At 34.8% G+C, this 24813-nt stretch overlaps 1 protein-coding gene across 3 annotated transcripts in view; it reads left to right on the top strand.

Annotated features, from left to right (window-relative positions):
- The window catches only part of FSTL5 (follistatin like 5), a 730171-nt gene extending 706391 nt beyond the window's left edge, over positions 1-23780 (top strand). For all 3 annotated transcript variants that reach the window (XM_047091955.1, XM_047091954.1, XM_047091953.1), the window contains one exon: positions 23078-23780. In XM_047091955.1, coding sequence (XP_046947911.1) covers positions 23078-23780 — 703 coding nt within the window. The remainder of the gene's footprint in view (positions 1-23077) is intronic.
- Positions 23781-24813: the final 1033 nt, after the last annotated feature.

Here is a 24813-nt window from a genome sequence, read left to right as displayed (position 1 = left end):
GTCATGATCTCACGGTCTGTAAGTTCAAACCCCACATCGACTCTGTACTGACAGTTCAGAGTCTGGAGCCTGTTTCAGATTCTGTGTCTCCCTCTCTCTGTCCTTTCCCTGATCTCTCTCTCTCTCTCTCTCTCTCTCTCTCTCTCTCAAACATAAATAAACATTAAAATTTAAAAAAATAATAAAAGAATTGTGGATTTTTGAGCAAAATTTTCTAGAGTGAAAACAAACCAACCAGTTAAATATCTACTAGATATGCTGCTTCAAAATTAGGCTACTGTTGAAGTATAAAGTAGCATTATTTATGTTTGTTAAAATAGACCACATATAAAGAGATGCTGTCCAATGCATAGATTTTAGTATAATGTACTGAATATTGAAGGCAAGCCTGGGGTCCTTTGGGAAATGGGCAATTTACACAGACTAGAAAGGATACCACCGTTGGGTATGATTTTATGTAGAATATTTTTAAATCCTGCAGAAATGAGAAAAAAAGTGCTGATAAACCCACACTTCTTGTGTGACTAAAGCATGACATAGTGTGAAAACAAGAAATGATTTCAATCATCTTTAAAATAAAATGACCAAATAATGGGGGAATAAAATCTTCAGTAGAAACAAACAGAAAAAGCTTGTGTAAAATATATTCTAGTGATTTAAACTTTGTCAGTCGCACCAATAAATTAAAAGAGTTAAATGAAAGATCACTGGCTCTGTCAGTTCTCTAAACCAAATTGTTTATTATAACCAGCCATGACAACTGGACAACACTTAATCATTTGCAGTCATCAGAAGAAAAAAGTGGGATTCAATGACCTTCCTCTCAGATGAACTTTTCACATTTTCTCTTGGAAAAATAATAATGAAATTATGTATCACACTAGATCATTGTGCTTTAGGGAAAATCTCTTGTCATTCCATATTTTAATGTTGATGGATTGGCATTGAAAAGCTCATCAATAAATAAAGATATAGAATCAGGCTTAATGTAAGCATAAGCTCATAGGCTTGAATGTGCTAAACAGAAATATTTCTCCATATGGCATTTCCAAGTATCCAAGTGCTAAGTTCTCTGAATAGAGAAATGATCTGTGCAGGCCATCCATCACTCACCCACCCATTGTAGACATAAATTAAAGAATAACATCAAAGCAAATTAGCAGCTGTTACTATGAAATGCTAGAGAGTTAACCCCCATAATACAACATGTATCTTCTTGAGTAGGTAGAAGATGATAAATTATTTTAAAGCCAAAATAGCTAAGTGAACCTCAAAAGAAAGTGAGCAGACAAGAAAGCCTGCTGAGGGGGGAAAATAAAATCAGAGCTCTTAGATGTATTTATCTTCCCTTTTCAGGGCAATTATCTAAATTCTAGAAAAGAAACTGCATTATTTGTAATTTTAATATATTTTCTTGATATTTTGCAATTATCATTAATGGTAATAGCTGTAATTACTAAGCTCCTACAATATATCAGACTTTGTACATGTATTTCTCTAATATTCACTGGTTTGCATTGTTAGAATATATAAAAAAGAGAAGAACCAAAGCTCAAATAAAGTAACTTTTTCAAAATGTCGCAATAACAGTACTGAAACTCAGGTAACTCCACAACACCCTATACAAACAATCATGATGAATTTGAATTGGAATATTGTTTCATGTTAAAATTCATACCAGTATTTAAAGGAAGGAAATAATAGGTATGTTATTATTTTCCACATGCAGAAAAAAAATGTTCAGTTAATATACTTCTGGGATTGCTGGTATGTTGTTATTATTGTCTTTTCTATTTATTTTTGAATCCTTTCTTGCTTTTGTTGCTTCCTTTCCTGTAATATTGTTTTTATTTTTGATTTTTTTTCTCCTTTTTTGATGAGTTTAACTAATGAATATTAGACAACTATCTAGGTTGTCTCCCTATATAAAATATAAGGGATGAAAAGATTTTTTTAAGTTCATTTATCCTGAGAAAGAAGTGGTGTGGGGAGTGGCAAAGAGAGAGAGAATCCCAAGCAGGCTCCACACTGTCGTTGCAGAGCCCAAGGCAGGGCTCGAACCCATGAACCGTGAAATCGTGACCTGAGCCGAAATCAAGAGCCAGTCACCTGACAGAGCCACCTGGGCACCCCAAGGGATGAAAAGATTTAAGATACCTGACTGATATTCCATGATAAGTAAATGACCGTTTTGAACTAAATGCTAAAATTACACCAAAGATTCTAGAAGTATGGTGGACTCAGAGAATCTCTAAATGAAAATATTAAAAATGTATTGCTTTTTACTTCCTTCAGGTGAATAACCTAAATCGTATAGATATTTTTGTTTTGCTTTGTTTTTATATCTAATTTTTTTCTATATCTAATTGACTATATCTAATGGCCTTCTGTTGGATGTTTATGTTTTCATTGTTTGTTTCTTTTCTCTGCAACCATTAAGTAAAATTAAGAATGGAACTGAGGATGTGATAAAACTGCTGTTCAATGTGCCCCAAAGCAGGGACAACATTGTTTAATATCGTCGGTATTGTCTTGAGTTATACTCCGTCAGCAACTCCTACTCCTCTTTTGCTGTTAGATTTAGTTTAGCCATCAATTAATACTTTGATTTACATTGTTTGTTTTCTAATATTTTAGGTGAAACTCGCATAACACAATATTAAACATTTCAAAATGTATCATTCATAGTATTAATATATTCAGAATGTTGTGTGACCATCAGCTCAAGTTTAAAAATATTCCAGGAGTGCCTGAGTGACTTAGACTAAGTGATGGACTCTTGGATTCAGTTCAGGTCATGATCTCATGGTTTATGAGTTAAAGCCCTGTATTGGGCTCCGTGCTGACAATGAGGAGCCTGCTTGGGATTCTCTCTCTCCCTCTCTCTCTGCCTCTCTCCCACTTGTTCTCTCAAAATAAATAAATAAACTTAAATATCCCAAAGTGCTGTCATCACCTCTAAGGGAGAACCTGTACCCACTAAACAATAAGTTGCCATTATCCTGACTATCATCAGAAATGTTAGCTATACTCAGATCATTTCAGTAACAGTTCCTTTGTGTTTTTTATCTACTCTTAATTGACTGTTATACAGAGATATAAAAAAGTCACTTTTAAAGATCCTATTATTGATTGAAAAGTAAGAGAATGTCAAATAATTATAATAAATTTAAAATCACTGTAGTAAAATAAGAAAAAAATGTCATTATTGAGCCCTAAGTTAATTGACATTAATTAAGTGTTCTAAAAAGACAGCAATTAAATTATGGAAAGAGCCTAAATGTCCATCAACTGATGAATGGATAAAGAAGATGTCGTGTATATATACAATGGAATACTACCTGGCAATGAGAAAGAATGAAATCTGGCCATTTGCAGCAATGTGGATGGAAATGGAGGGTATTATGCTAAGTAAAATAAGTCAGAGAAAGACAAATATCATATGTTTCACTTACATCTGAATCTTAAGAAACTTAACAGAAGACCATGGGGGAGGGAAAGGGGGAAAAATAGTTACAGAGAGGGAGGGAGGCAAACCATAAGAGACTCTTAAACACAGAGAACAAATTGAGGGTTGATAGTGGGGGGAGAGAGGGGAAAGTGGGTGATAGGCATTGAGGAGGGCAGTTGTTGGGATGAGCACTGGGTGTTGTATGTAAGCCAATTTGACAATAAATTATAAATAAATAAATAAACAAACAAACAGATTAACTAACAAATAAGTAAATAAATAGACAGCAACCATCTAATTTCCATCCAAGTGAAAAAGCACCATTTTTCAGTTCATTGTTATAAACATTCTAGCTATATGTATGTTGCTTCTGCCCTATATAAGAATTTCATGACTTAAAACACTGATATTCTTAAAAGTAACTTATTCTTATAGTGTTCTGGGAAGTAACTAGCATAATCACCATTGTGCAAACATAGATTAAACCAACGAAATTATAGTTTTGGGGCAGGCTTACAACGTAAGTATCAGACACACTTTGGTTTTTCTATTTCTACTTTCTTCCTCATAAAACTTCACTACATGTTTCTCTATAGCAGCATTGTGCCAATTAAAAGAAGTTACCAGGGAAAAGCTACTAAAGCTAATAAGATTAAAATTTCAAGCAGAACTGATGAAGTAGTTATACAAATTCAATTACTTTTGACTTGTTTGTCTTCATTTCCATAGTATGTATGCCTGGTTCAATCTTTGAAATGAATATGCCTTTTCAGAGATTTGCAATAAATCACATTCATTTTTAAAGTCTGATGTTCAGTCACCAAATTGCCCATAACAGACTTAAAAATGGAAAACCTTCCAAAATTGTTGAAATGAGAGTTAAGATAATTATCAAAGGTGCTCTTTTGAATATAGAATTTGTAAATATATATATATATGTATTTACAATATATATATAGTATATATATAGTGTATATATTGTGTATATATATACAATATATATATAACTATATATAATATATAGTTATATAAATATATATTATATATAGTTATATATATTATATATAGTTATATATATTATATATAGTTATATATAATATATATAGTTATATATATTATATATATAGTTATATATATTATATATATAGCTATATATATTATATATAGTTATATATATATTATATATATAGCTATATATATTATATATAGTTATATATATATTATATATATAGTTATATATATTATATATATAGTTATATATATATTATATATATAGTTATATATATTATATATAGTTATATATATTATATATAGTTATATATATTATATATAGTTATATATATTATATATAGTTATATATATTATATATAGTTATATATATTATATATAGTTATATATATTATATATATAGTTATATATATTATATATAGTTATATATATTATATATATATATATGTATAGTATTGTCAGGTTGAATTTCAGTGCAGATATTCAAAGACAGTATAGTTTAGAGAAATATAAAAAAATAATCTGTGATTAACACTGTGGTATGATGTCTTGAGAGGAGAAAACTTTCCAGTTTCCAATTTTTCCGTTCCATTGTTTTCTGCTGCATTCTTCTATTAAAATCACAGCTGCGAAAACTTAGCTTGTGGGTTTGGGCCCTGCGTCAGGGTCTGTGCTGACAGCTCAGAGCCTGGAGCCTGCTGGGGATTCTGTGCCTCCTTCTCTCTCCACCCTTCCCCCACTCACAATCTGTCTCTGTCTCTTAAAAGTAAATAAATGGTAAAAAAAATAATTTAAAGATAAAATAAAACAAAATTACAGCTGCAAACCATTTTCTTCAAGCAAAATTTTAATTTCATTTTACTATGCAAATTATTTATTAGTATTACAAATCATAACATTTTCCATTGGTCCTCTAATATTCAACTATTATATTCTTATTTATACTATGAATTTATTGTTTCATTATCTTCAGTGCAGGTATTCTTTGTATTTACATGTTTTCCATTTAATTTAACATCAAAACATACTCTGGTATTTTCTTTTTTTTTTTTTTTTAATGTTTATTTATTTTTGAGAGAGAAAGAGAGACAGAGCATGAGCAGGGGAAGGGAGGAGAGAGGGAAACACAGAATCAGAAACGGGCTTCAGGCTCTGAGCTGTCAACACAGGGCCGGAGGTGGGGCTCAAACTCATGAACCATGAGATCATGACCTGAGTCAAAGCTGGATGCTCAACTGACTGAGCCACCCAGGCACCCCTAGTATGGTATTTTCAATTTTTTTTTCCAGTAAGTCTATCGTTCTCTGCAGATAAGTCTTCGCATGGATGAATTTTTACTGAAGCATGAAGCATAGTCTGTACATTTATTTATTTATTTATTTATTTATTTATTTAAATTCCAGTATAATTAACATACTTTGTTATATTAGTTTCAAGTGTACAACGTAACGATTCAGCAGTTCCATATATTATTCAGTGGTCATCAAGATAAGTGTAGTTTTAGTTCCCTTCACCTATTTCACCCATACCGCCCCCCCCCCCAACTCACCATCCTTCTGGTAACCATCTGTTTGTTCTCTGTAGTTAAGAGTCCATTTTTTGGTTTGTCTCTTATTTTTTTCTTTGTTTTGTTTCTTAAATTCCACATATGAGTGAAATATCATATGGTATTATTCTTTCTCTGAATGACTTATTTTGCTTAACATTATACTTTCTAGATCCATCATGTTGTTGCAAATGGCAAGATTTCACTTTTTATTATGCCTGAAGAATGTTCCATTATATCTTCCTTATCCATTCATCTATCAATGGACACTGTATTGCTTCCATAGTTTCGCTGCTGTATATAATGCTGTAATAAATAAAAGACTGCATATATCCCTTTGAACTAGTGTTTTTATATTCTTTGGGTAAAAACCCACTCTTGCAATTACTGGATCATATGGTAGTTCTATTTTTAATTTTTTCAGGAATCTCTATACTCTTGCACAGTGGTTGCACCAGTTTTCATTCCCACCAACAGTGCAGTAAAGGGTTCCTTTACTCCACATCCTCCCCAATACTTGTTTCTTGCGTTCTTTATTTGAGCCATTGCAACAGGTGTGAGGTGATATCTCATTGTATTTTAATTTGTATTTCCCTGACGATGACTGATCTTGAACATCTTTTCATGTGTCTGTTGGCTACCTGTATGTCTTCTTTGGAGAGGTGTCTGTTCATTTCTTCTGCCTATTTTTAATTGAATTATTTGTTTTTGATGTTGACATGTATAAGTTCTTTATATATTTTGGATACTAACCTTTTCTCAGATATGTCATTTGCAAATATCTTCTCCCATTCAGTACGCTGTCTTTTAGTTTTGTTGGTTATTTCCTTTGCTGCACAGGTTTTTATTCTGATGTAGTTCCAATAGTATATTTTTGCTTTTGTTTTTCTTGTTTCAGGAGACGTATCTAGAAAGATGTTGCTATGGCCAATGTCAGAGAAATTACTGCCTGTGCTCTCTTCTAGGATGTTTATGGTTTCATGTCTCATATTTAGGTCCTTAGTGAATTTTGAGTTTATTTTTGTGTATGGTATAAGAAAGTGATCAAATTTCATTCTTTTACATGTAGCTGTCCAGTTATTCCAACACTGTTTGTTGAGGAGACTATCTTTTTCCCATTATATACTCTTGCCTCTTTTTCTTGAAGGTTAATTGACTATATAATTGTGGGTTCACAGTCTGTTCATTTATTTAGCCACTTAGTAAGTGCATATTCAAGATTGAAACATTAAGCAATTATAATGAGTGCTACCTGGGCTTTTTATCCAGACTTAATACATACTCTTTTATTTCTATCAGCACATAGAAATATGATATATTTTTTGTTACAAAAGTAGACTATTCTCTTTGAACAAAGATGGCAGACTTTAAAAAATGAGCTAATTCAGTCTCTAAACTTGATCAAAAAGTGAAACTTTGGGTATATTTACCTTCAGTGCAAGCATGGGCTTTGTTTATTTTCTTATTAATGGTTTAATCATATCATCCATACAATATTGTGCTTTTTGTTATAACTTCACTGAATGAACATTAATCCTAAATTAGTGTTTTATATTTTCAACATGTGTACTCTATTGCATCAAGTGTCTCTATTACCATTTACATATTCATTCATATATGGTCTTTTTGGTTGCTTACATATATTTACTACAATACAGAATAATATTATGAGTGTATTTATACACAAAGCTTCATTCCTGTTTATTATTGTTTTCTCAGGATAGTCAACTAGAAAGTGAATTACTACTGAAAAGGGTAGAAATATGTGAAAGATCCTTCATGCTAATTACTAAATATTTTCCACATGCAATTCCACTGTTATTAGCAGTATAAGTGCCAATTTCATTGAACACTCTTTACAATTATATATTCCTAATTTGTGAAATGAAAATGATGATTAGAGACTAAAATGTCTCTAATTTTCTTTAGTTGAAAACTTATGTAGCTGCTTGTTTTCTTTATATATTTTGAAATATATATGCAATATTGAAACCATCAAGAAGTTTATATAATAATCAGTACTCCTTTTATAAGCACTCTTAGAACTTTTCTCTTTAGAAGACGAGACATATTGCTGAGTAAACTTTCAATCCATTTCTTGAAACAATTACACATAAATGCATTAAAATATCTAGTATTCTTTTAAATCTGGTATGTCTTCTTTAAAAATTAACCATTTTGGAGAGACCTCTATGTCATTTGTCAATAACCTATCATTTGTATAGCTGCAAGATTTTGTATAGTGTGAGATTTCTTTTTTTGGTTGTTCATAGTGTATTTAAGCATTCCTCTACTGTTTGACATTTAAATTATTTTTAAATTTCTTTATTGCAACCAAAGCTGCAGTGAATATCCTTACGAATGTTACTTTGTGGTCATTTATGAGCATTAATTAAGAGGAGATACTGAGAGATGTTATTGCTTCATTAAAGCAGAGTCATATTTTAATTTTAAAAGGTAACATCAAATCATTCTCCAAAAAGCCTAAATTATCTATGCTTCTAACAGTAGTACGTGAGAACGCCTATTTGATCAGATCTTCACCAATGTTGGATTTATAATGTTTATTTCCTTTTTTATTTTTATTTTTTTAACATTTTATTTTTGAGAGACAGAGAGAAACAAAGCATGAGCAGGGGAGGGGCAGAAACTGAAGCAAGCTCCAGGCTCTGAGCTGTCAGCACAGAACTGATTCCAAAGCGGGGCACGGGGCTCAAACACACAAACTGTGAGATCATGACCTGAGCTGAAGTTGGATGCTTAATGGAAGGATCCACTCAGGCTCCCTGTTTAATTTTTTTTTAAGAGAGAGAGAGAGAGAGAGAGAGAGAGAGAGAGAGCGCCAGAGGGTAAGGGGCAGAGAACGAGGGAGACAGAATCCCAAGCAGCCTCCGTTTTGTCAGTGAAGAGCCTAACTCAGGACCCAAACTCAGAAACTGTGAGATCATGACCTGAGCTGAAATCAAGAGTTAGGTGCTTAACTGACTGAGCCACCCAGGCACCCCAGAATCAGTGCTGGTTGTAAACACACTTTATTTTTTTTACCAATGGATTGGTGAAAATAAATACCACATTTTTTTGGGGGGGGGGTTAAATTAATTCTCCCCCCCTCACATGAGGAATAGCTATTTGTTTGCTAATTTTTTTTAACTTCTTGCTTTTTTGATTTTATTAATTCATTTTATAGTCAGAATATTGAATTCTTCTTTTATATTTTGCTCATTTTATGGATTGCATTAACCATTGTTCATTTTTAAAATATAATCACCTTTATCAAGCTTCACTTCTAGACTTTAAGAATATGGGGTTTTTCTTTAAAAGGTATCATCTTCCCCAATATTTAAATTGTTGATGCATTTAATGCTGTTATTATACTGTTGTTTAATACCAATCTTTTAATACTATTTAGTATTAGTGTAATTTTAATTCTTTCACCTCTCTAGGTATTATTTTACACAGAAAATGAGTTATATATACATTTTTCTTATTAGATAGGTGATTATCTCAACATACAATGTAGCCTATATCTTCTCTACAGTTTTAATAAACCATTATTATTATTATTATTATATTTTAACTTTCACATAACACATATGTCTGCTTCTGAAATTTTTATTCTTTCCATCAATATTTTTATGTATTGTTGAAACACCACTAGATTAAGGCCAATTTTGAAATATATATTTTATTTTTTTTTAATTTTTTTAATGCTTATTTATTTTTTTAAGACAGAGAGAGACAGAGCATGAACGGGGGAGGGTCAGAGAGAGAGGGAGACACAGAATCCGAAGCAGGCTCCAGGCTCTGAGCTGTCAGCACAGAACCCGACACGGGGCTCGAACTCACGGACCCTGAGATCATGACCTGAGCCAAAGTCGGACGCTTAACCGACTGAGCCACCCAGGCGCCCCAGGAATATATATTTTAAAAATAAGAGGAAAGTACTAGCCACTGCAATGATAAAAATGAAGACTTAATTTGGTTAGAAAAGAGGAGGTAAAATTATCCTATAAAAATGATATGACTGAATATAAATAACAGTAGAATATAGGCTGGAGACTTAAAACAAAGTAATTCAAAATGTTAAGGGGCACAAAATTAATATCAGAAATTAATAACTTTATGCATATGAATGAAACCAATCAGGAGATATAATGGAAAAAAGAATCTATTATTATTAGCAAGTAAAAGGTAAAATATCTATGAATATACCCAAGAAAAAATTAATTTTTCTTGATACAGCAATTAAAAATGAATCAAATTAAAAAATAAATCAAATAAATAGAAATACATATCATATTATTTTAAAAATGTTAAAACTCAGTTACTATGTAAATTAATAAACACCTCATATATCAACATTTTAATTTTTTTAGTTTATTTATTTATTTTGATAGAGAGAGAAAGAGAGATAGTGCGTGGGGAGAAGGGGGAGGAAAAGGGTAGGGAAGGAAGGGCAAAGAGAGAATCCCAAGCAGGCCACTCTGTCAGCATAGAGCCAGAGGCGGGGCTCCAACTCAAGAGAATCCTGAGATCATGACCTGAGCTGAAGTCAGAAGTTAGATGCTTAACCCACTGAGCTCCCCAGGTGCCTCATCAGATAAAAGTTCTAATCATGTTCTAACCTGATAAACTGAAAAGTTTACGTAACATCACACACACTCAGGCACACAAACACAGATACACACACACACAGACACATACACACGCACTCACTCAAATAGCCAATAAGTTTTGAGAAAGAAAATTGTTAGATTCATTCTCCTGGATATTTATACATATTATATAGTCTCAATGAATAAAATAGTGCAAAAAGTATGAGGAAAGAGAAAGACTGCTTAAAGAAACAGAACATTCAGACATAGACAAAATGCATGTAGGCCAACAAGTGACACTCCAAATCAATGGGAAATGATGGACTATTCAATAAAATAGTGCTAATACGTAACTATCTTAAGAATAAAAAAAAATGAGGGGGGCCTCAGTCAGTTCGGCTCAGGTCATGATCTCATGGTTTGGGAGTTTGAGCCCTGGGTCAGGCTCTGTGCTGACAGCTCGGAGTCTGGAGCCTGCTTCAGATTCTGTGTCTCCATCTCTCTCTGCCCCTCCTCCACTGACTCTCCTCTCTCTCTCTCTCTCAAAAATAAATAAACATTAAAAAAAATTAAAGAAAAAGAATAAAAAAAATTGAGCCATTACCTTATATGATAATTTTTTATGATAATGATCTCCAGTGAATCCTATCTCCCAGTATCAATGCTCTTGGTGACTCTCCTTGCACATTGCCCCTAAGCATGTTATTTCTTTCCAGGAACATAAGCAAACACAAGTGAGGCAAAGGCTTGACAGGAGCTTTCCCCCTTAGAATGTTGCAGTCACCTTTGATGGAAGTCTTGTGAACATCCTTGAAGGACAGAAAACCACATGAAGAGAGGAAGGCTCATCCATCTCAGGCTTTCTTGCTAAGTTCAGCCACCAACCAACCCACCAATTTAATGAAGCCACATGAGTACACTTATTATTAAGGAAGTGATTAAGTAAAATATGGTGGATATTACTATAGGTTTCCTATGAGTGACTATAAAGCAGTATAGTAAATATGCAGAGTAACACGAATATATCTTTAAAACGTAGAGCAAACTGAGGGTTGATAGGGGGTGGGAGGGAGGGGAGGGTGGGTGATGGGTATTGAGGAGGGCACCTTTTGGGATGAGCACTGGGTGTTGTATGGAAACCAATTTGTCAATAAATTTCATATAAAAAAAAAAAGAAAACACACACAAAAAAATAAATAAAATGGATAACACTCAAAAAAAAAATAAATAAAACGTAGTGCTGAAAGAACAAAACACACCGTATGAGATATACACCACTTCGTCATTTATATGAATAAAAAATGCAAACAAAACAAAATAAAACAAAGTCCTCCCCTTTCCCTTACTCTGCATACTGAGAACATATACACAGATTAAGAAAATTTTAAAAATTACCAAATACAGGTAAATTTCTAGACATATTTTATAAACTTTTAGCCTGTGAAACACAAATTACTCATGCACCTTCACCTAAAGAAAATGTAAAAGTAATGGGAAAATAATACAACCACTGGTATTAATCATGTACATAACTTTTACCACAGATTTCTAACTTAGTTCTGCTAATTTAACAAAGTACCGTGGACTGGATGGCTTAAACAACAGAAGTTTATTTCTCGTATTTCTAGAGGTTGGGAAGTCAGATATCAGGCTGCCAACACGCTCGAGTTTCGGTCGCGAGCCCTTTCCCTGATCTGCAGATAGCTGCCTTAAGCTGTGTCCTCCCATGGCTGACAGTGAGAGAGATCATATCTCCATGTCTCTTCTCTTAAGGGCACCATTCCCATTAAGGAGGGCTCTACCCTCATGACCTAATTTCCTCCCCAAAGCTCCACCTCCAAATAATATCACATTGGGGATTAGACCTTCCACGTACGAATTTGAGGTGTGGGGGAGACACAATTCAGTCATAGCATTCCACCCCTGATTCCTCAAATTCATGTCTTTCTCACATGCAAAATGCACGCATTCTATTCCAACAGTCCCAAAGGTCTTAACTTGTTCCAGCATCAAATCTAAAGTCTAAAGTCTTAACTAAATGTCATCTAAATTAGATATGGGAAAGACTTTGATTCACACTGAGGCAAAATTGTTCTCTAGCTGTGAACCTATGAAATCAAATATGTTATGTGCTTCCAAAATAAAATGATGGTGCTGGCATAGGATAGACATTCCACTCCATATGGGAGAAATAAGAAGGAAGTGGTGAGTAGTCCCAGACAAGTCTAAAATTTAGGAAAGCGAAACTCCCTAAGATTTTAAGGCTTGAGAATAACCCCTTTTGACTTGATGTTCTGACTTCCAGACCCACTGCAGTGGGTGGCCATGTCCCTGCAGCTCCGTAGGGTGAGGGTTGCACCCCCAAGCTTCTGGGTGATGTTTTGTCTCTTTCAAACTGAGACTGTAGCCCTCATGATCACTGAATCACCTTGGAGTCATTTTTTTTCCTTTATCTTGAATAATAATGCATGTTCACAGATAAATAGCTGTGTGGGAGGGGTGCCTGAGTGGCTCAGTTGGTTGAGCGTCTGACTTCAACTCAGGTCATGGTCTCGCAGTTCATGAGTTCGAGCCTCGCGTCTGGCTCTGTGCTAACAAACAGCTCAGATCCTGGAGCCTGCTTCAGATTCTGTATCTCTCTCTCTCTCTCCCCCCTTCCCCTGTTCATGCTCTGCCTCTCTCTGTCTCTCAAAAATAAATAAATGTTAAAAAAAAGTTTTAAAAATAGCTGTGTGGGCTCATCCCATAAAATTCAGGACATCTAAGAGCTTTCCTTCATTCCATCCAGTCTCCATCCCCTTCAGTTCAAACTGGCAGTCTCCCTGCAGGGGTGGCTGATTAGTTCTGTGGTTCACACTATGTTAACCTCCTTATTAAGGGGCTGGTCTTCCCCCACCCTTAATGTTCTTTTCTGAACAAGCATTTCCTTTTTTTTTTTGTATTATAGACAGGCTAAAATTTTTCCAAATATTTATGTTTTGGGTCCTTTTTGCTTAACAATTCTCTCTTTAATTCATTTATTTCTGCTCTCACTTTACTATAAGTATCAGGAGAAACCAAATCACTCTTTCAACACTTGGCTTATAAATCTCAGCTGATTATCCAATTTCATCGTTCTCAAGTTCTACTTTCCATAAAATGCTAGAACACTACCGTAGTTTAACTAAATTCTCTGTCAATTTACCGTAAGGAAATGCCTTTCTTCCAGTTTCCAATAACACATTCCTCATTACCATCTGAAAACTCATCAGGGTGGCCTTTACCATCCATATTTCTACATTCTGTTCATGATTATTTATGAATTCTCTAAGAAGATGAAGGCTTTCTCTCCAGCCCTCCTCTTTTATTTCCGAGCCCTCACCAGGAATGTCTTTAGTGGCCTCTACACAGCAGTATTGAGTCTTTCTAGCATGCACCGCAAAACCTTCCAAGGCTCTATGCCTTACCCAGTTCCAATGCTTCAGCCCCATTTCAAGAAATGTAGAAGCACCTCTCTGATAAGACGTTTGCTTTAGCCAGTTCAGGCTGCTTTAACAAAATATCACAGACTGGCTGGCTTAAGCAATAGAAATTTATTTATCATAGCTCAGGAGGCTAGGAAGTCAGAGATCAGGATGTCAACATGTTTGGGTTCTGGGCAGAGCCCTCTTCCAAATTTGTAGACTGCCATCATCTTACTGTGTCCTCACGTGGCAGAGATAGCAAGAAATCTTCTCTCTTATGACTCTTCTTACAAGGGCACGAATCTAATCCATGAAGGCTCACCCTCACAACCTAATTTCTTCCAAAAGGCCCCACCTCCAAAACAATGGGGATTAGGGCTTCAATACATGAATTTGGTCTGGTGGGGGGACACAAACATTTATTACACAACAATTACTGAAAATATTTACCAGTAACGAAAGGTAAGAGACATTTTCTAAAGCTTTACCAGAAATAAGAAAGTGCTATCTAAAGAAGCATTTATTTCAGGTAGAAAAAAAAAAAATCAAGAATGTTCCTTCTCCCCAGCGCCTGAGTGACTTAGTTAAACATCTGACTCTTTAGCATCTGATCTCTACTGAGGTCCTGAGATTTAGTCTAGCATCCAGCTCCGGGATGAGCATGGAACCTGCTTGGGATTCTCTCTCTCCCTCTCCCTTTAACCTCTGCTCCTCTCCCTCTCTCTCTGTTCCCTCCTCTCTCTCCCTCTCTCTCTCTGTCTCTCTCTCTCTCTCTCTCTCTCTCTCAAAATAAATAAATACACCTAAAAAATAATGTTTCATCTCCCAGCTTGGAAAGTTACACAATTTTTCTTTATCAGTTATCAAATGATTCCAATTAGAAACTAAATATAGGAGCACCTGGGTGGCTCATTCGGTTAATCTGTTAATCTCATGATCAGGTCATGTTCTCTAACGGTTCATGAGTTTGAGCCCCACATCAGGCTCTGTGCTGACAGTTCAGAGCCTGGAGCCTGCTTCAGATTCTGTGTCTCCCTCTTTCGCTGCCCCCTTCCCACTTGTGCTCTGTATCTCTCTCTCTCTCTCTCTCTCTCTCTCAAAAATAAATAAATATTATAAAAAAGAGACTAAATGTATATGTCACATGTCACAATCCTTACTTGATGTAGCTCTGTATATTCACTAGAATTCATTTTTTTCAAGTCTCTTTGGCCAAGGGAATCTGTGACTGCTGCTTTGCATTTCTATCCCCCGGTACACACTCTAGCCTTCACTATCTTGCTTTCTATCCCAGAAGGCTGGATACTATGGCTTCCGGTTGTTTGGGCCAATGAAAAGCCTAACTGGAGATTGCATGAAGAAGGAGCATGAGACCAGAGTATAGAATCCACCCTACCCTCCCACTGCTTATTCCCCCACTCCTCCCACCCCATGTCTGCTGTTTTGTAAGCAATCAGCTGTTTCTTTAGATCAAAGGAGACAGATACTCACAAGAGGCACCTCTCTATATAACTCCTTCCTTCCCAGATAAAGTAGTGACAACAGCCTTATTATTACTCTCCCCATATTACTGCACTGTCTCTTGTGACCAATTTCTATTTCACTGTAAACAGACTCTTTATTGCACCCTCCTTGATTTATTCTAATTGAAATTTATTCCTTTCCTTCTGGGATCCAGACTAATATAAACTCTCTCTTCAAGTGAAAGCCTAGCATAACAGAAATGTAAATTAGTAGCTGAAACAGGGATATAACTATATCCATCCCTTCTCTCATCTTTGAAGAGGCTCCCTAAACACTTTTTGAAAGTCAGGGCATACAATTATAAGCACCCCACTGTTTGACTATAATTACCTTAAGGATAGGAATCATTTATTTCCTCTCCATTTCCTTTATAAGGTTGTACAAAGTGTACTGAACATAGCAGGATGTGAATAATATTGAATTTGGTCATACAGTATCTAGAACCCAACTCATGACAGACCTAGTTCCTACTGAATCTTTTTCTCACCCATTATTTCTTTCTTGTAGGTGTGCAATGGATACTTCAGTAGTATTTTTTTATTAACAGATTTTGCTCTTGCCTTTGTTTTACTTTCCTTTTGTATTTCCACCTTTATATTCACAAATTATTTCTTTCTTCTAATTACTAACTCCATTTCCACTCTGGTATCCCTGCTCCATTTGTCAACTCCTGCATAAAACATATCCTAATCAGAAAAATGGGTAAGATTCAAGAGGCTCTTATTTTCAGATTTTCATGTTTTTCCAAAACCAAATTAAGAAGAGCAACCAAACTTTTAAAATGCCATCTGAAAGCACAGGTGTCAGTGTCAGGGTGTTTTGTTTTTGTTTTTGTTTGTTTGTTTTGTTTTTTCCCTAAGTTTTTCAGCTCTTCAAAAAGAGGTTGAGGACTTTGGTTTTTGAAACATGTTCTGTAGTATATATGGTGTGCACAGAATTCTTAATAAATCTGTTTGTTTGTTTATTTATTTATTTTTTTAATGTTCTGGACACTAGAAGTGATAGACCTCTAGACACTGTATTAATTCTATCAAGCAATTAGACATCGTGAATATACTGTAATCAAATTATGCATTTATGTTTTGATTTGGCCTAGAAGAATCAAACTTTCTACAGGTCAGAACAATAGGGTACCAGAGAGGGAAGAAAATAGGGAATTTAGTATTCCAAAACACATTCCATTTTTTAAAGGAAAAATTTCTAAAAGTAAAAGTAGGTGAAGTAATGTTAAAATCTTTACTATAGAATTTCTATAATATACTTTAAAAAGGCAGGCAGGAGGCATCCTGTGGTTCATTCTAGCTTTTCCAACCTATGTTTTGAAAACAGAAAACTTCAAAGTAGTACCATTTCTCAAACGCATCAAAGCATTAGGTCTATTCAAAAACTGTCCTTGCCCTAGTTATAAATCTCTACTAAATGTGTCAATTTTATTTCTCTGTGCTTCCCATATCCCGAATATGAATGTGACTACTATTTATGAACAGGTGTGTTTTACTGAGCTATTTATGTGAAGTTCAGATAAAAACTAAATCCTCTGGTACTTGAGTAGGAACAGCATTCAATCTTTTCTTACAAGGGTCAGTCTGGGATAATAGAAAACAACTAAATATAAAGGAATTCATAAACTAGTGAATAATGGCTCATGTCAGATTTATGCTTTGCGCCCATGAAAACTCTCTGTCAGCTGTTACACAATGGAAGATGTCATTTCAACAGCACATTGTATATGTGTTTATATATTAATTATACGGAGAGGAAGTTATAATTTTTGTTTCTTATCATCTGTTAAGCATCTCTTACCTTCCAATTTAAAAAAAACAAGGTACTTATTATCCAATTAAAAAAACAAGGTACTAATAATCCTGCCCACTACTATTATGAAGTACTAATTATGATAAGATGTTTTGGATGTTGTGCCTCAATACAACTAATTCTTAGGGCTGTTGAAATTATTCTGCTCTATTTCAAAGAACATGGTTTCTATTACTGAGACATCAGTAATAGACATCAGTGCTGTTTTTTTGTTTTTTGTTTTTTTTTTTAATTTTTTTTTCAACGTTTATTTATTTTTGGGACAGAGAGAGACAGAGCATGAACGGGCGAGGGGCAGAGAGAGAGGGAGACACAGAATCGGAAACAGGCTCCAGGCTCTGAGCCATCAGCCCAGAGCCCGACGCGGGCCTCGAACTCACGGACCGCGAGATCGTGACCTGGCTGAAGTCGGACGCTTAACCGACTGCGCCACCCAGGCGCCCCCATCAGTGCTGTTTTTATAACAGGATAGTGTCTGATGAATCCGATGCCCAAATACATCCAATCTGTACTTACAACTTCCCCTTTACATTCATTGATACACATAGAAATACTTGTTTTAAAATCTAAGGAGGTGTAGGGACACCTGGGTGGCTCAGTTGGTTAAACGTCCGACTTCAGCTGAGGTCATGATCTCACAGTTTATGAGTTGGAGCCCCGCATCAGGCTCTGTGCTGTCACCTCAGAGCCTGGACCTTGCTCTGGATTCTATGTCTCCCTCTCTCTCTGCCCCTCCCCCACTCATACTCTGTCTCTATCAAAAAATGAATAAACGTTAAAAAAAATTAAATCTGGGGAGGTGTAGATGGTAGGGTATGAGGAAAGAAGTCATGTAGGAATGGAGAGGGAGCATCAGGGACACTTCCCAGCTTGTAGTATGGGGCGGGGGGCGGTGATCTCACTGGGTAAATACTAAAAGTCAGCAGTAGGGCAAGCTGTTCAGGTGAGAATCTATGAGGACTCTGGGGAAAGGTGGTATTAAGACTCAGGAGATAAAATAATTGTTATTCTGCAAATCTTATGAGTTTCTTTCACCCCAAGCTTTAGATTGTTAACATTCTTGGCACCGACCATGAAAGGTAATACAGGTTATTAATTGTAATTCTGAAATTCCTTCAGTAGTATCTCAAAAAGCAGAATAGGGGCAGACTAACTAACACGGCAGATGATGTGAGGTGACAATAACTGGAAAATTGCTCTGTGAGACTCTGTGATCAGACTCATTTGGGAACTGGGTGAGACATCTGGGGAAATCAAACATTACTCAAATGCAAAAAATGCAGCCTGGTCTTGTGGGATGTGGAGGTCTTTGAGCAGCTCTTTATTCGGCTTCATGGTATTTCAGCCATGTTTGTCTCTAAATATCTGTTCTTTCCCCTTCTCTGCCAAATAACTTCTCTTGCAAGGCTCTTGAATTGCCATGACATAAACTCTGACTGCAGTTTTCTGTGTCTTTAGACATCCGTGTCCTAAAGCTGCCTACAAAATTTTCTTTTAGCGAATTTCACTTGTAGTGAAAATTCTTAAGACAGGTATCTGTTTCAAATCCCATCATCTATGCCGACGTCAAAATCACCCAGCACACCATGACTCAGTGCTCCAGGCCCTCAACTGAAACAGCACCTCCAAGCAAAGGAGTGAGCTGACCGCCTTCGTTCCTAACAATGTGAGAGACTTGGTTTTTGGGTGAGGTGTGTTCCAGCCATAGATCCTGTTGGCACAAGTGAGAGCAAGAATAAAAATGTGAATTTCTATTGTCAGTGCGATCTCTGCTACATTCACAAGTAGAAAAATCTTGCCACATTTGAGTAACATGATGTGCTTATTTTAAAAGCTGGGAAGACTGGGGCACCTGGGTGGCTCAGTCAGTTAAGTGTCTGACTCTTGATTTCTGCTCAGGTAATGATCTCATGGTTTGTGAGATCTGTTTCTCTCCCCCTCTCTCTCTACCCCTACCCCACTCTCTCTCCTTCTCTCTCTTTCAAAACAAATTAAAAAAAAATAAATAAATCTTTAAAAACTGGGAATACTGGCTATATAGAAAAATCAATAATTTGTTTTTCTTTTCCCCATTTATGAATTATAACAATCTGCTGTCCCACAGGAAATATCCTATTTGATTGACAATAGGAAAATGATGTTAGTTACAGTGTAAAGCATAAGCAAGTTCTATTTATTAAGGATGTACTGTTTGCCTGGTAAGAACACACATTTCACTTTTATCCTCAAAGCAAGGTAGTACTTTTATCCTTTTTCTGCTAATGAAAACATTGAAACTCATGGTAGTCGAGGACTTTACGCAAAGTCACCTATCTATTACCTTGAAAAACTGGATCATGAGACTAAATCAGTCTGGACTGAAAACCTTTACATCGTCCAAAACAAGTTCTCTTGTATGAATCAGTTCAGGACCTCACCTTAAAGTACAAAAGCAGTAATTAAAGTTGAACTTTTTAAAAACATCTATAATGAACTAGATTGATTACACTTCAGAAATTTGGGAAAGAAAAACATGGCTCTAACTCTCCTCACCAGCTCCAACAACAAATCCACACAATGCCGCGCTGGGAGGTCACACTTTCCTAGGTTTATTAATTTCCTAGTAAAAGAAGTGATTCCGAGAGTAAGTTTTACCTCTCATTTCTTACAGTCTGGAACTTCCTATACACATTCTGACAAATATTAGACAAACTATGTTAGGCCTAGTACTGTGCAGGATTTTATTATACTAAGCAGGCATGAAAGCTGAGAGCCTCGTAAATATTAATCACAGACTAATGAACAGTGGGAGATTTCTGAATATCAATCTGTACTAGAGGGAAATTTTGAATTAGAGACACCACTTCCTACCCAATAAATCAGTAGTGAAAAATTGAAGGCATTCTCATGCATCTGCTTATGTAGCTAGATCTCTAGTCCTAAAGGAGCATGCAGCATGGATGCCAAAATAGATGTAATTTTATCACCCCACATGGAGCTTTTGCATTTTTAACGGGACCATTTTTTAAAATTTTAATTACCTCCAGAAGAGGCCGGATTGTATCACAGAAAACTTGAGTGCATTCTTTAGTATTAGAGTTAAAATAGTTCATGAGTAGTTGGAGCTTTCTCATTCTTCTTCATTAGCATTCAAAAACCATTGCCAAGGGACTGGAAGACTCAAGGTTAAGAGAGGAGCTGAAATGCCAAAACTTGATTGGCTTATTGCTTTTATTAAGTGTGAATGTTACTGCTTTTGTCTCTGGGCACATGTACAACACATAACATAAAAAAGACGGTATCTTCCATTATTATTCAAAATTTCATAAATAATAGCACATGCAATCATATACACACTTGCATATCCTTAATGATTATCCATTAATGGAAAAATATCCCTTTACAATAATCAAAGTTAATTATTTATTAAGACAAGCAGGAGAGTGGAGAGTGATATCTAGGATTTTACAGTGTTTTTGATGTTGACAAAAAACAATGGGACTCAGTTTTCAGTTTGAGGTTTGGTTTCTTTTCTATTTTTTAATATTCAGTAGTATTTAAGAGCTTTGCTAGGTTATTAATATTTTAGTGGAAAAACTAAGAAGTGTTTTTTAATAATATTAATGTTTCTTCATATCATTATAATTAAAACTAAAACTTTATCCTAAATAGGTATGGTATGAGCTGTCTTTACTGAAATGACACATAGTTATTAAGGACACAGGAGAGAGAAGGATCCAGGAAATAAGCCGAAATGGTGAATGTCATTCTGAAATACACCAGAAATGTTATTTTCAAAATGATTACTTTATTCCATCTCGTGTAAATAGAATAAGTGATAATTACTAAATTAAGTCATAGTATAGCAGAATGCTATAATTAAACATTAATCACTAAGTTGTCATTTTTTTATTAATCATTTCCTAGACTCATTAAAAGCAGGGAGAGATATGTTGGTCCTTAATATATTCCCAGCACCTTGTATTCGGTAGATGTTCAATAAATGCTTAAAACTTTTTTTTAAAAAGGATTAGGTATACATTGTAGTTTTTCTTTTGTATAGATGGAGTTGTAATCTCTCTAAGGACAAATAGTCTCTTCACCAATGTTCAAATATAGCGAAAATTACAATATGGTTTCCCAACCATATATAATATGAGAACATAGAAGCAGTTACAACTTTATATCCATTTCAGTAAAGTATTTGTGCTTATGCACTTGCTGCTTTCTACAATTACAACACAGGACTGATGTTTGGCAACATTCATCTTATCTTCTCTATGATATTAAAGATGAGTTTATTTATATTTTTGAGTTTGCCATGTGCTTATATTTGAAATTTTCAGAATCTATTACCCCAAATGCACTATATGTATGTGTTATCTGTGGAAATGGTCATTTTTACATAAATAAAATTTTGTGTAAATATTAGCATATTGAAAATGATTCCTGCAGGTGACAATAACATAATTGGTTATCATTAGAGTTTTTGTTTGTTTTACATTGTCACAAGTCATCTTACTTTTTTTTTTCATTTATAAGTACAGTCAGTGTAATAATAGATGCCTTTTTTTTATATTTAAGGAGTTTTTGAAAATATTAGGATGTCTTTAATCAATATTATTAACAAAAAATAATAACAATATTATTAACAAATACTAGGTTGTGTTTTAATCAATATTATTAACAAAAAAAGTAGAGTTCTTCATTGACCAGTATCCTTTCAGATATAATTTCGTATAGTAGCCCCCATCTCATTTTACCTTATTTAACTTACTTATTTTTCATAAGAACCCACTGGTCTTATGGGTCTCAGTTTAAAAATACATTTACATTCATCACAGGGACTTATAATAATTTGTAGCGAGTATTCCAGACAAACGCTGTGAAAAATACTGAAGTAGTTAAAGAGGACACCAAAACAAATAAGAAATATTTACTTTTAAATGAACTTTAACAGAAGATATCATAAATCTTTAAGGTTTATCATTGTTCAGTATAAGATAACCAATATAACTTAGATATACCACCAGAAACAATAACAATTTAAGCATAGCAAGGTTGAAAAATGTAACTTGTATTTAAAACTTATAATAAGTGTTAAAATCATAAAAGTTGTTAATCAAAGTAATCCTAAAATCTAATAAATAGAAGTTTAATAGTTTTCTAGCAAAAAAAAAACTTCATTTATTAAGGTAGTCCTGTAAAGTTTATTAAAATGAGAAAGTAGAAAGTGGTGGATAATTGTCTAAGTAGAGATGACTGTCACATTTTTCTGTTGGTCATGAGACAAGAAGGAAATGAAGTGAGTGAAATACCTATGTATTCAAGTATTTTATTATTGCTGACTTTAGTAGCAGTAAACCAAACTTGTTCAATATCAGGATTAGAGGCACACAAGATGATTTTTACTTTTTTCCCCCTGTATGGTAAAAGTAAAATTTGTTGTTCCAATTAACTAGATATATTGCTTTTAATTATTTTGTTTTCTACACCATGAGTTACAATTGTTTAGCTGTAATGAAGGAATGACCTAGAGAAAGGAGGAGGGTGGCAAAATTTTAAAGTTTAATTCTAACACGATCGTGACACAAATTGCTGCATAGCCTGACAATGTGTGGACTTGCGATGGCCCTTTCCACCTGCCCACGGTACATTTTCATATGGGATTACCGCTCTGTAGTTTCCTGTCTAACTCTGGTTTTCATCTTTTCAGGTTTGGATTTATTCTTCACAAAGATGAAGCTGCATTACAAAAAATTGATCTTGAAACCATGTCATACATCAAGACAATTAACTTGATGGACTATAAGTGCATTCCTCAGTCATTGGCATATACACACTTGGGAGGATACTACTTTATTGGCTGCAAACCTGACAGCACTGGGGCAATTCCACCACAGCTTATGGTGGACAGTGTAACTGACTCAGTCATTGGATTCAATAGCGATGTGACGGGCACTCCATATGTCTCTCCAGATGGGCACTATCTTGTCAGCATTAATGATGTGAGAGGTCTTGTAAGGGTCCAGTACATTACCATCCGAGGAGAAATACAGGAGGCTTTTGATATTCACACAAATCTGCACATATCTGATCTGGCATTTCAGCCATCCTTTACTGAAGCTCACCAATACAACATTTATGGTAGTTCAAGCACACAAACTGATGTGCTCTTTGTGGAGCTCTCCTCTGGGAAGGTTAAGATGATAAAGAGTCTTAAGGAACCACTCAAGGCAGAAGAATGGCCTTGGAACCAGAAGAACAGGCAAATCCAGGACAGTGGCTTGTTTGGTCAGTACCTGATGACACCTTCCAAGGACTCTCTCTTTATACTAGATGGACGACTCAATAAGTTAAACTGTGAGATCACTGAAGTTGAGAAAGGAAATACGGTCATTTGGGTTGGAGATGCCTAGAAGCCCTATCAGATAATTATTGAATGAAGAGTTTTCCAGTACATTGCACTTAACCCATTGTTTAAATTTACAGCTTAACTTTTCAAGATCACACCCTAGTCAAACGTAAGTTACTTGATAGACCCAAATCAAACAGATTTTTTCTTTTGCAAAGATGAACACAATTAGTAATATTGGTTGACTGGAAATATTTAACACGACATTTAATAAAAAAAACTAGATCAATCACAAGATTCAAATCTATAATTACATTCAAGCCAACAAAGTAGAAATTTAAACAATTAAAAAACAACTGCAGGGAATTTCAGATGACTTTAAGCATTTCATTTTGGAAGTAGTTTATCTATTATTTTTTCTCTGTCTTTTGGTATGCTTAAACTAGAAATAGAAAGGTTTTGTGGAACCTTAAAATTCTTCAAAATATTCTGTCCCATCCACTGTTTATAATCTTTTGTGCCTTGAAGGGAATGTCACAAGAGGAAAAAGTAGGCTGAAAGCTGCATACTGAACACCCTCATAACTACAAATCTTTTGTCATTAAAAGAGAAAAGTTTAACATCTCTTACACCAAATCCTGTCTTCAGCATTGGTTTAAACCTCAACGAAATATCATTTGAAGGCATAAGTTGGCCTTAGGTCGTACACCAGTGACAAACTCTATTTAATACTTACTATATGGTCTGCAGCATGCTATGGAAAATGAGGAGGAAAGGAGGAAAAATAATTATGAAAAAATGTTTGCAATGTATTCTCTATTCATTTTGCTTTTAATCATTGGAGTGCATTGTATTTTTAACGCAAGTTTGTCTGGGATGTCAACTGCTTACAAATGTTTATTATTAGCAGAATCGATTCCTTTCTTTTCATGTAGTCCAGAATTGAATCAGCAGGAACTTTCAGTTTTAAAAAAGTAGTACCATTTGTATCTGCTTAGAGTAAACCTCATATGGGGAAATTAACACCAAGAACTGATGAATATTAGCGGGTTAGGAGAATTAGTAGCAGAAATTGGAAATAAGGGGATAGCTCCACA

The sequence above is a fragment of the Lynx rufus genome, unplaced genomic scaffold, assembly GCF_022079265.1.
Source record: "Lynx rufus isolate CCGP_SWC_20201006 ecotype Redwood Valley unplaced genomic scaffold, mLynRuf1.p SCAF_3, whole genome shotgun sequence".
Classification (NCBI taxonomy): domain Eukaryota; kingdom Metazoa; phylum Chordata; class Mammalia; order Carnivora; family Felidae; genus Lynx; species Lynx rufus.
This window is presented reverse-complemented; position numbering and strand designations above follow the sequence as displayed.